Source organism: Gossypium raimondii, chromosome 5 (genome assembly GCF_025698545.1).
Source record: "Gossypium raimondii isolate GPD5lz chromosome 5, ASM2569854v1, whole genome shotgun sequence".
Taxonomy (NCBI): Eukaryota; Viridiplantae; Streptophyta; class Magnoliopsida; order Malvales; family Malvaceae; genus Gossypium; species Gossypium raimondii.
In genome coordinates, this window is record NC_068569.1 from 19697048 (window position 1) to 19714720 (window position 17673).

A 17673-nucleotide genomic window follows, 5' to 3' on the forward strand; every position below is an offset into this window, starting at 1 on the left:
GGTGGAAGGACCAAATAGTAAAGAAAGCAAAATTTTTTTTCTCTCTTCTTCTCACGTTGGATGCATGGGAAGATGATGATTTCTTTTCATCTTTCCTCCATTTTATATTAATCATTTAATAATAAAATAATACTAAAAATCTTAATAAAATATTAATTAAATAACATTTATCTAATTAATTAATTAAAAATATCACCAACATCATCATTACCTTCTAGAGTTCTCTCTCTCTAATTGACCATTTTACCCTTCATAATCTTTTAAAATTCCACCCTTGAATCATCAATTAATTTGGTAAAATTGCGATTTTGTCCCTCAAAATTCTTCACATTTTCAATTTGTTCCTAATTCATCCATTTTCCTTAGTTTCTAGATTATTCTACCCTTAAAATATTTGCACTATTGGTCTTTCAATTTTTTCATATTTACCTTTACCCCCTCAAATTTTGAGTATTTACTCTTGGTTAACAAAACTTTTCTCACTCTTGCGATTTAATCCTTTCTTGAATTAATATATCATAATATACTTCCCAATGTTGGCATAACTCAAAATTTCCCTTTTTGTCACTTTATATCCTTATTTTACTATATCAAGGATACCTAATTTCTTATTATAGTAGTTTTCGGGTATTTCAGTAGTAATTTTCGGGATATTACAATACGTCTAGTCATAATAGACAAAATAACAACATAAATTTCATCAAATAGGCAAAGTGAACATCTAATAATATTAACTGTGATTCTAATAGTTCTCAAGGAAATATTTGTACAAAAAGCTGAATAAAATACAGCCAACCCCCACATTTAGATTTTTTTTTCCTCTACAGGAAAATATACACAAACATTGCCAATTCTTAATAGAATAGTGACCAAGTTCCACCACCATTTACATTATCTGGGGCCTGAGATTTGTTGTGAAGAGATATACGAAAGGCATGTATTTGAACCACTTGTATTTTTACTACTACGAGTAGCATTATCTTGTTGAAAAAACACGAAATGAGCATCGCTTTGCCTATTATCCCCTTCTGCCATGGAAGCCTCTGTAAATGTGCGGCCATAATAGCGCAAAAAGTTCAAGGATTCCACTCTAGGCTGACCTAAAGGAAGCCCACCTTCCAACATCCCAACAACAGCAGCCATGCTTGGCCGAAGTGCAGGCTCCTCGTGAACGCAACATAAAGCGATCCGCACTAGTTTCTCCACTTCGTTATTGTTTACTCGCTCCTCGAGTCTCGGATCTGCCAGCTCCAAGTATCTGCCCTGTTCATGCATCTCGAGTGCGAATAATGGGAAATAAACCAATCCCGCTACCGATGACGTTGAGGAGTTGTTGGCTCCGCCACTGTTGGTTTCATTGAATGTATGCCTGATTGATTTTAACGAGCAGTTTTTCCTGCCGCTCACCAATTCAAGCAGTACCATCCCGAAACTGTAAACGTCGGTTTTTTCGGAAATGGCGGAGTTTGTAAGCCATTCCGGCGCTAGATAACCTCGAGTGCCTCTCATTGTTGTGAAGAGACTTGATTGTTCAGGTGTTAGAAGCTTTGAGAGCCCGAAATCGGAGATCTTTGCCTGGAAATGATCGTGTAAGAGAATGTTTTCTGGTTTAACATCACAATGAATGATCTTATGTTCGCAGCCGCCGTGCAAGTATGCGAGCCCACGAGCAGTCCCAAGTGCTATATCGAACCTCTCTTGCCATTCCAAGGCTGGACCAATGCCGAAAAGGGATCGATCGAGGGAACCTCTGTTCATATACTCATAAACCAAAAACCTTTGTCTCCCATGGGCACAAAAACCTCTCAGTTTAACCAAATTGACGTGGTGAATGTTTCCAATGACTGCAATTTCAGTGCAGAATTCTTTTTTCCCTTGCGTGCCTGGATTTGTTATCTTCTTCACTGCAACAACAGTTTTGTCAGGGAGCGTGCCTTTGTATACTGCACCAAAGCCACCTGATCCGATTTGGGTCTTGAAATTATGAGTGGCCAATTCAATTTCTTCGTAATTGAACTTTTGGGGCAAGCCTGGAATGTAAAACCCATCGAGATCGTCCGACGAGACTGAGTTTTGGTGGCCTAATTTTAACTCTTCAGTTTTGTTGAATTTCCATCTTTTCGACCAGAAAAAAACTAGAGCAGCTAATAGGAAAACGCCGGTAAAAGGTAAGAGCACAGCGGCAGCTGTTGGGAACTTTTTCCTTTGGTTGCTAATACCATTGTCGCCATCGGGATCAGTCGAAGTAGGTCCAACAAGTACTTTAACATACCCTTGAAGATCATTTGCACCGGTATCGCTTAATATAATGGACCCTAATTCATTTTCAAGCACGTAGCAAGAACCAGAAGAATTTTCGTGGAAAACTCCCAAGCAAGCACAGTTCCCCGTGCATACATCTTGACAAACTGAGAAATTTACACCGTATATATCAGGCTGAGAGAAAACAAGAGAAAAATACTGCATACCAGAGCCTAGTTTGATATAGGAAACATCCGAAGAATTTGACTCGCTAACGCTGACATTTTTGGTTGAATCACAAGCAGTGGGTAGAGAGTAAGAACGATCATTTGGCAGACACCCACCAATATTTTGTGAAGCTGAACGAAAACCAGAGGGGCATGAACAAGTGGGGGAATTTGAGGTTGATTCACGAGTGCATAATCCCATTTTGCCACAGTTTGTTGGAATTTGACAATTATCAATAGGGCCAACAAATTCCTGAACCCATTTGCCACTAGAGAAACTACTTACAGAGAACTGACCTGAAGAACCCAGCTTGGCAATCCGGAAGTTGGTCGTCGACAAGTTAACCCGAATGACAACAGCCGATCCATTACGACCAAGGAGATATAGGCCTGTTTTGTTTATTGCCATGTACTCGACATCATAGCTTGAGTCCACATAGGCCTTGGTATCCATGGACAGTTTCCAAAACGCCTGTTTATACCATTGCAATATTGCATCAGAAGCTGTAACCGTGAACCTGTAATCACCGGTCGACAAGTTACTTTCCGAGACAGCACTCGACAGATTCGCCCCGACCGAAAGCCGTTGTCCGAACACAATTGTATCCGTCGGATAACGGAAGCTTTCCCAAAGAGAAGCATTGAATTGATCGAGCAAAACGAGATTGCCCATCTCAGTCAACACCAACGCGTGAACCGTTGCTTTTAACCGTGGAGTTGACCATTTGAGATGACCATCTGAGTTAACAATGCTAATTCCTTGGATTGTAAGACCCATTTCGCCAGAGCTGGAGATGGGAGAATCACGATTGGCTGACCAGATGATGGTGTTGGATTCAACGTGTATGATGCATAAATAAAAGTCGGTTTCCTGAGCTTTGGGATTGTAGATGGAAGCTTTGAATGTTCCATTACGAGAGAACAAGAAGGCGCCATTGTCGTTGATAAATTGAAAGTGTGAAGCAGTGAAGTTTGGGGAGATAAATTCCGTGAAAGAAACCCCGGAGACGGAAAAGGGATAGAAATTAAGGAGACCGATAAGAAAGAATAAGGATCCCATCAGAGGTGGGGGAAAAGAACTCAACGATGGAGGCCTTGTTGATGATAATGGCGGAACTGCTATGGTTTTCTTTATTTGTTTTTTTTTTCCTTCGTGCTCAGCAGGCGTTGACCAATGAAGGTGCACACTGAACAAATCCAGATTAATAAAAGTAAAATCAGTTTCATTTGATGTTAACAGCAACTGGGCATGTAAGATAACGAAACATTGCCGGTCAAAGCCAGTGAAATGTTTGTCTATGATTGTTCCCATGGGTTGAAATAAAATCATATTTATATGAACTAATATTGATTGATTAATAGTTAAAGTGATAATATATTTAAAGTTCTACCCAAGGAGTAAAATCATAAGCTACTAAACAATTTGGATTCGATATCAAAAAGAAAAAAAAAATGGTGGGTGAATAAAAATATTTTACATTAAAAAATATATTAACAAATGGTTATTAGTGAAATAATAAAGATTTTTATATGAATTGTTGGTCTTGTATTTGATTCTCAAATAATATTTTTAATTATTTTATTTGAACTTTATGTAAAAGCATGAAAAATATGAAAATACTCTTATAATAATATTAATTTTCTTTTTAAGCAAGGGCATTTTAGCAATTTCACAGTTAAGTTGGTGCTGAATTGACTTATGACACCAATTCAGTCTACCATTTTATACATAGTATAGATAAAATATAAAATATAAAAATAATATTTTCATTAATAGTGTTACCCTTATTATCACAACTAATTAGACTCCGAATACATATTAAGTTATGCTTGTTATATTTAATTATCACTTAATGTTAATAAGGCCTTGGCATAATTGACAATGGCGGAAGTTTTGGTTTTTGAGTCTCAAGGTTGGAGACCTATTATACGCAATTAAATGTACGAGTCTTTGATCCCCACCATGAACTATTATTATGTGTGGGTTTTAATCCATTTAGTTAGTACGTAATCTAGATTATTCCAATTTGTAGTTTGTTTGTGCTGAGATAATTTAATTCTTTTTTTTTTGGTAAATAATGAAACATTAGCCAAGGGTAAACTGTACTAGTACCAATCTTCAACTATCAATGTATGATCACATGATGGATATTGTCTTCTAGTAGACTTCTCACATATTTTAGTGGATCTACATGGATAATTAATTGCTCCATTTCGCCTCTAGCCTCTTTAGCAATACAATCAACCACCTTGTTGCTGTCCCTCAAGATCTGGTGAAATGCCACATCCCAATCTTTGAAGCACCACTTGTATGCTTGACAAACTTCACTGTACTTGCTACTCACAGCTAACCTGTTTTGGATGATAGCAATCAATAAAGTATTGTCGCGTTCAATCTCCACTTGGCGGTATCCTTGTGCCCAAACAAATTTTAATCCTTTAAGCAGTGCTCAAGCTTCAACCTGAAAAATATCTGGCAGTCCTATCTTCATCTCAAAGGCCCCCATCCAACCTCAATTTAGTCCTCTCACCATTCCCCCATGGACGCCTTTGGTCTCGTTGTTAACACTGAGCCATTCGCATTCACCTTTATTCATTCGTTATGTTCTTAATTTGTTTGCTAATTAATATAAGATTTATCATTATACATTGATTTATTAGCAAGATAACTTTAGCGTCGGTTTGAACAATATAGAGTAAGTAATTGGGTGAAAGTGTAATTATTAGGGTAGTAATTACATTCTTTTGTGATTACAAAAATTATAATTCTCCAAACTGTTTGGTGATGAGTGATAATTACATTGCAATTCCTATATAATATTCGAAGTACAAATTATAATTACAGTTTGTAAGTAAACATTTACATAATTTATATATTTTTAAAAATATTAATTCCTATAAAATTTGTTAGTATAAATGTTAGTTCAAGAAAGTAGTCAATTATATGATTACTAATAAAATTAACTAGAAAAATAAAATCATATGCAAATTTATCTAATTATTCTAGCATTTCATATTTTTAGGTATTCCTCTTTAACATTAAACATATACTCTTTATAATCATCCATTGGTCTCTGGATGAGTTCCTTGTCATCTAAATATAAATAAACATCATTAAAATTATCAATATCTTCTTCTTACATGTACTTTTCAAAGTATGGATATCTCAATTCCACCTACGAATGAAATTATGAAGTACGCAACATGCTAGTACGATCCATTAACACGATTAATATGAAAAATCTTTTGTTAAAACAACAAATGTTCTCTACCACATTTTAAAACTTTGAATGTATTAAATTAAAGAGTTCACAAGTCGTCTTTGATACTTATGTCTAGCTCAATTCTTTCAAATGGTATCATATCCCACGATATCGTATAAGAAAAACTTTTGTATTTATATAACTAGCATCTACCACATAATACTGGATTCACAGTAAAAGCAGTCTATAACTTTCATTATAAAAATTTATATAAAATTAATATAGTGAGAAACTTAGGTTATAAATTTTTTATATAAAGTTATAACTCTTTTATACTACGTAAATTAGATTAAAAATAATATAAACTATATAACTTTTAGAAAAATAGTTTTATCATGTGTCCAATAACTAACACTTCTCATAAATAATTTTTATTTGCCATTGGTTTAAAAGGTTATTTTTATAAATAAATTATGGCAAAAATTATAACATTTTATATAAATAAGTATATTATTTTTATAATGTATAATATGGACACATAAATAAGTTAAGTCTATTTTTTACTATAACTTTTTTATAAATAATCATATTATAACATAATTATAACACATAAATTATTTTTATAATATACATTTCATCTGTAACATTAGATCTTTTTAGGATTTAAATAATATAATCTTTTATAACTTTATGAGATACACAAATTATTTTTAAAATATAATATTTAGAATTTATAATAAAATTTTAATTTTTTGTCATAATCAACCTAAGCACTTGTAGATGTTCATGCTTATAATATAATTTTATAACTTAAACTTATACAAAAAAGTAAATTTTAAAAGTTAAATCATGTAGGAGTGTTTGGAAAGTCATAGAGTAATTAGATTTTGATGTAATTACTCACGTAATTACTCCAATCCTCACATGCGTAATTACATGTAATTGGGGTGCTCCAATCACACTCAATTCAGTGGGACACACCAACTACAATAATTATCAAAACATATCACCCTTACACAAAAATCTAATTATTCAGTGCCTTTCCAAACACTACCTTAATCTAGTAGCATCTAAACAATAAATTGAAAATAATTAAGCTTTTAGTATTATTTGATAGGTTTTGGTCTTTGTTTTTAGAACTGGACTAACTAGTCGGATTGGATTAGGAATCGGCTTGGGTATTAGTCTAGAACAAGGGATTGGACCGATTAACTTGCAAACTGGTACAAATTGGCCAAAAAATCAAATTTTCTCTATTTTAATATTTATTATTTTTAAATAAATTATTTAATTGACCAATTGGAAACTTGTGGTCTAACCAATTCAATCACCAATCTAGTTTCAAAAACTTTGGTTTTGATCTAGATCTCTTTCGTCTTTGGCTTTTAGAGGAGATAATTCAGAAGATCGTTGGGATACCTCCACCTCATTCGGCAACCGGGGTTGACAAGATTATTTGGAGAGGTACTTCGACTTGTGGTTTCTCCCTTAAAAATGCTTATATGAAGCTTCAAGAGGGATCATGGAATCCGAAAGAGCCTATGTGAAGAATTTCATGGAAATTTCAAGGACCCCAATAGATTAGATTATTTATTTGGCTTGCTTTCAATCAACTCATGCTTACTAAAGTGGAATTAACACGCCGCGGAATAGGACATGATTTAGCCTGTGGGGTTTGTGATCATGGTCCTGAAGATGTGTTACATGCTATTAGGGATTGTCCTGTAACAGCAAGGAATATTTGGGACCAATTAATCCCTCTTGATTGGTATTCTAGATTCTATGCAGGTAACATACATGAGTGGCTAGATTCTAACCTTGAAAATCAGCACGACTGGTGTTTGGGAGATGTGGACTGGCAATGTCTTTTCGGGATCACTGCTTGGCGTATTTGGAAGAATCTCAAATTTTTTATCTTCCAAGGTGCTTCATGGAGTGTTAGTGAAACTATTAAACCGCTTTATATATTTGGGCAAAGCAGTACCTATCTACTACTATAGGGCAAGACGAATGAAACACGAGGTGAGTCTCCGTTTTCTGAATTAGCTAAAGGTTGGGTATGTTTGAGTACAAATGGATCTGTCCAGAAATAAGCTGAGTTCGTGGTGACAGGGGGAATTTTTCGTGATCGAGATGGAGAGTGGATTATTGGTTATAATAGATTTATGGGTAATTGTCCTCTTTTTTATGCGAGTGGTGGGGTATTTTGGACGGTCTGAGTCTTCTTATTGAGTGAGGATATGACAAGGTGCTTATTCAGTCTGACTGTTTCAAGGTGGTCATAGTTATCCAAGCGAATTCTCTAGAAAGGTACAATTCTGCCTTGATTAGGAGGATCCATCAGATGTTATTCCGGTTTAGACAGTAGAAAGAGAGGATAATAAAGAAGCTGATTGCTTGGTCAATTTGGTCCAACATAGAACATATAATTTACTTTTGTTTGAGACCTCCCCGTTGGATGGGATAGTCTAGTTTTTGTAATTAGTTTAGTTATGCTTTTTCTTTTTCACAATTATGGATTTTTTTACTATAATATTTTGAAATATTATATCTATCAACTAATAACTACTAATATTAATATAGATTAAATGTGAGAGAGAGTTCTTTGAAGAGAAAATATTAAGAGAGTGACTGGTTCTAAGAAAATTAAAATTAAGGAAAGTAAAAATATATTATTTAATGAATTAAAATTAAATGTATAAAATTAGGTGTCATGTATGTTAAATTAGAAGTTATTATATATATGAGTTAATATATGATATTTCACAATATATAATTTTATACATAACTAATGAAACAGTTAAGATAATGCGAAGCCTTATTACAAACTATTTCAAATAACATAGCTTCTAGCATGTGGTACTCTTATTCTACAAGCCATAGGGACATGCAAAATTTATATTTTGTTTGAGGAAAAGTGATTGTACGAAACAGTGATTTCATACTATTTATATCTTTTTTAAATAATTTAATGTTACATCAATATTTTCATCCCGTAATAATATTTTAAACTGATGGATTCATTTGTATTATTCTTAATTTTCATTTCCGATTCTTTAATTATCCAATAATATAGAATGATGAAAGTATGGGTCTCATATTAATATTTTAGTAGACCTTCCATAATTTAAAATAAGTGATAGGTAAAAGGTGAAGTCTCCGTCCTAATAGTATCTCGAAAGGTCGATTTGAATAAAATTCCCCTACATAATGAACCGTACGTTACTTTTTTTACATCAAAACATTCAAATTTAAGGCGAATATTTTAATGAAATCCGTACAAAGAAACTATTAATGGCGTAAGTTAACATGCTTAAACTTTGAAACTTCAGCGTTTAGGGGAAGTTGAATGGAGTGATTAAAATTTCTTTCATTACTTAAAATGTATCAATTTTAAATAAAATAATTTGATTTAGTCAAATACAGAAGTAATCAAATTAGTGAACAGTGGTTTATTAATGTAACAATCAAGTTGGCCTTATTGACTCTTAACCCCCAAAAAAGCCATAATAAAATGTCAAATTAATCAAATGGGTTTACTGTTTTTGCACGTAACAAGTCGGTGTTTAATTTTGACAAATGTTGTAGGAAAAACAAAAGTACTATTAATGAAAGGATATTATCATGCTGGTATATGTCTTAAGTAACGCATTAATGGTTTAGTCATCCGCGTACATTTTTAAGTCTAAACATATGCTTCTTAGGCCGATTGAGTTTTAACTTGATTGGTATGAATATTGTTATTGTTAGAGTTGTGTGATTAGAATCCTACTTTATCCGATCTGAAAAGCTTGAGGTATAACTCACTTGTTAAATAAATAAAATTTTGATCTGGGTTGAAAATGTGATACGGACCATACTGCACAAGTTGAATCTGTATATGACTATGCTTCTTCTATTATGCATTGATTATAACAGGATTGTTTAACTCTTAAAACGCATGTAGCCGAAAACCTCTTATACTGTTGTTTTTCAATAGTAGTGAATTTTTCTTCCTATGTTTATGGCTTTTCTCGATAAGAGTTTTCAACGTAAAATTCGTGTGTTCTTATTTTTCTTTTTTATTACTTTGCGACCATTCCTGCTATCATTTTCGACCCATAGTATATCAATTGCCAATATAGGAGGACATGGGTTCAAATGCGTTGAACAGCATTGTCCTCCTATTTGTGGGTTTGGGATGAGCTATGAGTAGTTTTAAATATAATGTCGAAAAAAACAAACATTATCGTAACCTATAATGAAATTGTTGAAAAAAAATAAGTTTATTCGGCGATTAATATACAATTGATTATGTAAACAACTATACGAATAATTTGACATCATTTAGACTTACTATTAGTCATAAAAACAACTTGTGGATTGATTTTGATTTTACCAGTGCAGAGTAATAATAAATTATTAGACTAGAAATCTTAATCCGAGCTAGCAAATACCAACAGATGGGTTTGCATTGATTGCCAACCTACCTGCCTAGCCGTAGCTGCTAACGGCAAACGGCTTAAATTCAAGTCTCCGCCAGCCAACAGCAAGTTGTGTCCCTTGGATTATATATTGCATATAATAATGTGAAAGACTTAATTTGGTACATGAATCTCGTTACGCCTGCAACTGCTGGTTTTCGGGATTTAGATTCAGAATCCCCTCCATGATTGGTTGTGAGTTGTCGCCCCATCCATCATCTCTTTAATTTTCAACTCTCCTGTTCCGATTCCTATTATTTTACCATCGACTATCCTTTTGTTTACATTATTTTATTGTTGAGATGCATCCACCAAAACCATCACAAAGATTTAGGGATATTTACAGATTAGTATATTTTTTTAAAGGAAAATTTATTAATTCATTCAATGAATGAGATGATATAATTTAGAGAGAAAAATAACAAACACCTGATGTATTTATTGAAGGATAAACTCCATCAACACAACAAAAGCTTCAACTTCAGCATCAATAGAACATTATGGCACGCTGACAATTGGTTCTGTCACAAATCAAGCATAACATATCAAGAATGATTGCAATGGTCCAAAGCGGCGGTTATAAATCGGCAAAAGAATCGAGCATCCACCAAACTAAAGAGGACGGCAACAAAATCAACCCTAAAATCACTCGCAAAAGCAAGACTACATGTATAAGCAAGACTAAAAAGCGTACTACAAGAATAGACAAAAACTTCTAAAAGTGAAGGCTTATTAAACAATGGAAAAACAAACAAAAAAAACATATAAAACTTAAAACAACACGAATCCAAACTGACTCATGAAATCATTTATTATTTTGAAATACTCTCAAAACAGAAAGAGATTAAGAATTCAACGAAAAGCTACCCACTTTCTAAAAGAAACTGTCGGTAGTTAGTGGTGTTTCAACTATGATAGGCATCGTCATCTGTCCATCACAACTTGTGAAGACAACAAAGATACCCACAAAATAGATCTGTAAACTGAAAAGAGAAAAGAGCATGGACTGAATGAGAAGAAGAAAGAAAAAGAGGGTTGACGGGTAGGAGAAAAAAACGTACGGTAGACAATAACAAAAAGACAAGAAGCAAACGACTTGGAGAAAAAAAAGTTATTAGGGTTTTTTTTTTACAAACTAGTGTATTTGTGTTCATATGTTTTGTTATTCAAAGTAAATCAAATTTTAGTTAGTTTATAATTTTATGATTTTGACGAATATAATGTAAAATTAGAGTCAATTATTATATTTGACGAAGAAGAATATCACGATAAATTAATTTCTTTCTCTTAATCTTTTCTCTTTTGTTACATAAACCCTTAGTGAGGAGACTAAAACTTTCTATTAGTTTATGTGTAGCCCTAGTAAGTATAAGGATGACCAATGTATATATGATCAACTTTAATCCAATATAATTATGTAGCAATCGAATGAGCCGATAAGATGTAATGTCTATTAATTTAAATAATTCAACCACTTTAAATTGAACCATTTAATTTATATACTTTTGATTCATAATATGAACTAAAATCTTACATCTCCCACTTGGATCGATGCAATAAAATATTAACTTTAATAACATAAATATTGAATACCCATAAGAAAATATTAATCATCATTTTTACCATATTATAATAAATTGAAAATGAGATATTTAATTAACATGCATATCATCACAATTGTAACAATTCGCTAGTCACGGGTGTCGAAAAGTGCATTTCTGAGACTCCGTTATAGTAAATTAGACTCGTAAATATTTATTAAAAATATTTACGACATTAGTTGTTTAGTTAATTAGATTTTGGTTAGGTGAAATTGCATGAATTAAGAGTAATTAGGTAAAAGGATTAAATTGCATAAAGAGTAAAAGTTGAATTATAGATTAAAGAAAAATTAAAGGGACTAAAGAAGCAATTATACCATTGGCATTAAATGAGGCGGCATAAAATTAAAACATGTGTAAAATTTAATATATATTATAATAAAATATATTTACTTAACATTTAAGTATATATATTATAATAATATATAATAAAAACAAATAAATAAATAATAAATAGATAAAATAAATAGAAAAGAAATAGAGATAGAAACGAAAACAGAAAGGGAAAGAAAGAAAGGAGAAATTAGGGTTTCAAATTTCAAAGCTCAATTGGTGAGTTAATTTAGTCTTTTTTGTAATTTTATATTTTTAGAATTTCGTATTAAATACTACCCGACTCATGTCAAAATTTTAGAAATTATTAAGTTTTTAAGTGTTGTTTATGTTGAATAATTTTAGTATTAGGGATTAAATTGATAGATTTTAAGTTAGAAATGAAAAAGGATTGAATTGTAGAATAAATTGTAAATTTTGAGTAATAGGGACTAAATTGTGAAAATTTTGAAATTTAGGAATTTAAATGAAATTAGGGAGTTAAATTTAGTTTAAAGTAGAATTTGTATGAAAATATAAGATTGATTGTGAAGAAATAAAGTTAGTCTCGGTTTATGGACTAAATTAGAATTTAGGCAAATATTGAGTAAAAATTGAAATATTAAATATGAGATTAAATTGCGTTATATTGATGAATTTTAATTGTTTTAATTCTGTAGCTAACGTCGTACCGGAATCCTCGACTAAAAAGGGAAAAGATAAAGTCGACAAGGAATAGCTCGGAATTTTTGGTTTGTATTTCTATAATCCAAATCTAATTATTAATTGTTGTATTTTGATTAAATGTTATGGTAAGTGATTAAGGTGAGAATTATTGTGTTTTACAATTGAAATGGATTTATTTAGTATGTGATGAATTTATTGAATTTATATTGATTGAATTGGTATATATATATTGAGTATATTGATTATTTGAAATGAAATGAATATTGGTTGTATTTGGAAAGTGAATTGAAACTCTATTAACTGTATCAGGTTGAGTCGGATATAGATGGTATGCCATATGATTGGAAGAGTTCAGGGATTTCTTCGACTTCGAGTCAGTGAGACACTGGGTGTCAATTTACTACTCTGGATTAATTCGATAAGGCACGGGGTGCCAATTTACTTCGGTTTAGCTGATGAGACACTGGGTGTCAATTTATTACTTCGAATTATCCGATGAGGCACTGGGTGCCAAACTGGTGTGTTTTGGTTGGATCCGTGTATCCGTCCGAGTCCGAGTTGTGTTAATAAGGGTAAATGAATAATAAAGTTTTATAATCGATATTGAAATGACATGGTATGTGGAATGAAAATGGGCCGTTGAATTGAAATATGGATTGAGACACGTGAATTGTGTATTCATGAATTGCATATGGAATGAACAATATTGTTGCTTTAATGATATGTGTATCATATTGTGAAAAGCTATTATATAACAAATGATGAGAATTGAGTATGGTATGAATGATGTATTTATGAAGTGAAAATTTGAATGACTAATGTTATTGTATAAATTAATGTGGTTTTTAATATTCAATTTTACTTATAATTAAAATGTACATATTATATTATCTTTTGTCTATAAATATTCAGATTATAGAAATACCACTGAGTTTTTACTCAGTGTACAGTTTTGTTTTCCGTGCGTAGGTTAAGTACTAAATTTTGATCGTCGATTCAGCATTCAACAATGATCTCGAACTCAAACGTGGTGATGTTTTTTCATTTGTGTCGGCATATACCTAGAGTGTCTAAATATTAATAATTTTGTGGATTGATTTTAAATAAGATTATAAGTTAATATTTTTTGGTTATACACATATAAATATGTGTTTATATTTGAGGTCATATTATGACATGTTTTAAATTATTGCGTAAATGAACATGATATAGGCAACATTAGGTTGAATTTGGTATCTTTACAAATTTGATTTGAATGATGTTTAAATTAATATGTTTTGATAATATAATTGTGGTACCTATGAGGGTACATTGGTTAGACATCTAGGTTGATTATTTTGACATGTTTTGAAGATATTTGATTTTGTTTCGAATTGGTTGAACAATTGATTTTTTAGTTGTTTAATATTCAAGATTGTAGGGAATGGTAAACTTGATGTTTAAGGTTCATTTTGAGTCCACACGGCCAGACACATGGGCATGTGACTGGACCGTGTGAGACACACGGCTAACACATGAGCGTGTGGTTTGACCGTGTGTCCCCTGCAACTTTAAAATTTCAAAACAAAATGCTCAGGTATTTTCACACGGGCGTGTGTCCCCCTATTTCTTTGAAAAATTTTGATGTTTTCGGAAAAATTTTCTGAGTACTCGGTTTAGTCCCGATTTGTTTCTAACATATATTTTAGGCCTCGATGGCTCATATAAGGGACAATATGATTGATTTATGACATGTATGTTAAATAATATGTAATGTCTATTTTTGATATAAAAAGTCCGGTAATGCTCTGTAACCCTGTTTCAGCGACAGATAAGGGTTAGGGGTGTTACAACAATAATATCTTATAATTTTTTTTTCTATTTTAAATTGTTTTAATAAATTATGTGCAATGAATCATAATAAACAAGAAATAATTAAATTTTATATTAGAAACATAGTTATTGAGTATTATTATAAAATATCATTCATCAATATAACCATGACTCATTCTATGTATATGTTCTTCAGATGTCTTTAGTTATTTTATATCATATTTAATTATTTTTCATATCATATTATAAATTTTATGTCATAGTTTATGCGATTGTCCTCATCATTTTGTCTTTTTTTTTTTAACTAACATAGGATTTGTTAGTTTAATTGTAAGGATGCTTTTTTTCTTTTTGATAAATTACAATAATAATATAAATCCCTATTAATAATGCGGTTAGTGTAATTCAATCTCAGACCATACTTAAAACGATGAATACTCCAACTATGATGACCAACACATGGATTTTAAAACTATAATGGCCCATCATTCAATCACCATTGGCATTAAGGCATCCCATGCTTAGTCAAATTAGCTTTATTAATAAGATAGAGATGAAGTCCTTTTTATATTCTAATTTTAAAAGATCTTTCAATACAACTAACAATTAGAAATACATGTGGTTGACATGATTTATGCAAACCAGTTAAAATATTCTACACATATATCTATGTGTTTAGTATTCATTAGGTATAAGCATATACCTCCAGAATTATGTGGCAAGTAAAAACAAAAAACAGTAAGCCTTAGCCACTACTTTTTTTTTTCTTTACTAATTTTAAATTTTTTCTCGTCTTTTTTTTTTCCATAAGTGGATTAACAAACAAAATAAATAAATACTTTCCCTCCACTACAATGTAGGAACCGTCCACCATGACTTTTGGCCAAACTTTTATATTGGCGTAAGAACATTCCAAATTTATTTTTGACCAAAAATTATTATTTTAATTAAAATATAAAAGAACGTCCATGTGATGGTCTGATAGTTAAAATGTTCAGTATTTTAACTGTGGTCTTAATTTGAGTAGTATTAATTATATTTATTATTTAGATTTTATCCTATTATTATAATTTATATATATAAGGAGGAAAGTCTTAATTAAAATTGCCTACCAAGATACAAAAAGGTGAAATGAAAATGACAAAAACTTCAAAAATTGGTACCGTCAATTGCACTACCTATTTTGTAATTGGGTGGACATGACGTGGGAATTTCCATAATCAACTTTTTATTGGATTCTTTATAAGTGATTCCGAAGAAGGAATTTTTTAATGTGATAGTAAAATAATTCACATAATTGTGTGCCCAATATTAACTCAAGTGAAATTAAGATCCTCAAAGATTTTGTTCAATTAAGAAAATTTCAATCACGTCGTAATTTGGGACTGCAATCTTTTTTCTTTTGCCAATCCGATTGATGAATTAAAATCGGACTTGAATGAAATTTGTTTGAAGATTATACACTTCTTTGAGAAATTGATTAATATCGAAAGATCTTGTTTAGGTTTTTTTTTCAATAAAAAATATCAACTGCAATGAATAGGCCACAAGTCTAAAAGACAAATACAATAATGAAAGTCCAAGGACTAAAGCTCCCAAAAACCGTAATAGTCGCATTCTATCGCCACCTTATAAAGGAGGAGGGGGAGAGGGTAACGGCAAAAATCAAGCACAATATCATTATAATTTGGAAATAACCCAATACACATTCTCAATGCAAAACTTCAACACAATAATGATAGTATCAAAATCTATAAAAATAAAAGAAAAATATAGGTTAAGAATTTACTTGTAAGCTTAACAATGGAATTTGCCATTGCTCACAAAACCACTACTCGCAAATACCTTAAAAGAAGCTTTAAAATCGCACTCAACCTAAAAAGATTAAATGCGACACACTACAAACCCTAATTGATATGGTACAATGAACACGAACAGTGCCCACAAAACCCTAAAAAGAACTATGGGGAAAAAAGACTAAAATATGTAGTCTTTAAATATTATAGAGGAGCAATCTTAAAGATTTTAGATCATGAATTAACTTATAATATTTTAAGATTAATTTAGGATCAATTTTACAGCTTGATGCAGCATAGAAGTAAGATACAAGTGAATTAGTTAAAAATTACAAGAGAGCTTTATTTCTTTATCTTTAAGTATTCTTTAAGATACATATTTTTAACATTTATTTTGTACATAAATTTTATATAATTTAGCACTTAATTCATTATTTTCCATATAAGTATAATTATTATCTATTGTATCAAAAACAAACGAATATGAGTTATGACACAAAACAAAAATTTTAGGATGGTTAATTATTATTTCTATTTAACTTGTTTATTTTTATGTTTAATTAATTATTATATATATGGAATAGAAAGGGAGGCGTTTTACTGCCACTAAAACCTTTTTATTTTAATTAAATTTTTCTATGTTATTTTTATTTTATTTTTCTTCAATTTAAGGGTAAATAATTTTCATCTAATTTTTAGGTTGATAATTAATTCAGTATTTGAATGTCGAAATTTTAAATTCGCACTTAATATATTCTTTTAATTTTCTAATTTAAGAAACAGATTCAGTCATTTCAGCATTCCGTCCAATATTAAATTACATGTCTTAAAAATATTTGAAACCTATAATTCATTATGTATAGGGTGGTGTGGAGACAATTCGACCCTCCCACAAAACAAATCTTGCTTTTTCTTTGGTTTGGCAATTGTGAAATGGATGCACTTTATTTCCAATCTCAACTTAACATTAGTATTAATTAATTACTCTAAATTAAAGCTTCATCATAGAGACTTGTTGGAGCCTCAACCTCTCAATAGGATGGAGATTAAAAAAAAAAGTCTAAGTTGATAATATTATGGATAATTTGACATTATTTTATTAAGATTGCAATTAAACCTTAATGAAAAAATATAGGCATAAATACTTTTTTTGTCTGAAATTAGTACTTGAATGTTTTTTTTTCTGTAAATTATCTTCGTATTTTTAGGACACACGCACGGTACTATAAGATTATAACGCATGTCAATGATGACATTTGTTAAAAAATATTAACTAAAAATTCTATAAAAATATTTGATGAATTTTAAAAAATGAAATAATGTGTATATAA

The 17673-nt window shown here is 31.1% G+C and overlaps 1 protein-coding gene across 1 annotated transcript; it reads right to left on the minus strand.

Moving 5' to 3' along the window:
- Positions 1-671: 671 nt before the first annotated feature.
- Positions 672-3693, minus strand: LOC105770108 (G-type lectin S-receptor-like serine/threonine-protein kinase At5g35370). The gene has a single exon (XM_012591167.2). The coding sequence runs from the start codon at positions 3526-3528 to the stop codon at positions 892-894; it is 2637 nt and encodes an 878-aa protein (XP_012446621.1). The 5' UTR covers positions 3529-3693; the 3' UTR covers positions 672-891.
- Positions 3694-17673: the final 13980 nt, after the last annotated feature.

Coding starts and splice junctions, on each gene's coding strand:
- LOC105770108 (XM_012591167.2), bottom strand. CDS start 3,528: ATGGGATCCTTATTCTTTCTTATCGGTCTCCTTAATTTCTATCCCTTT.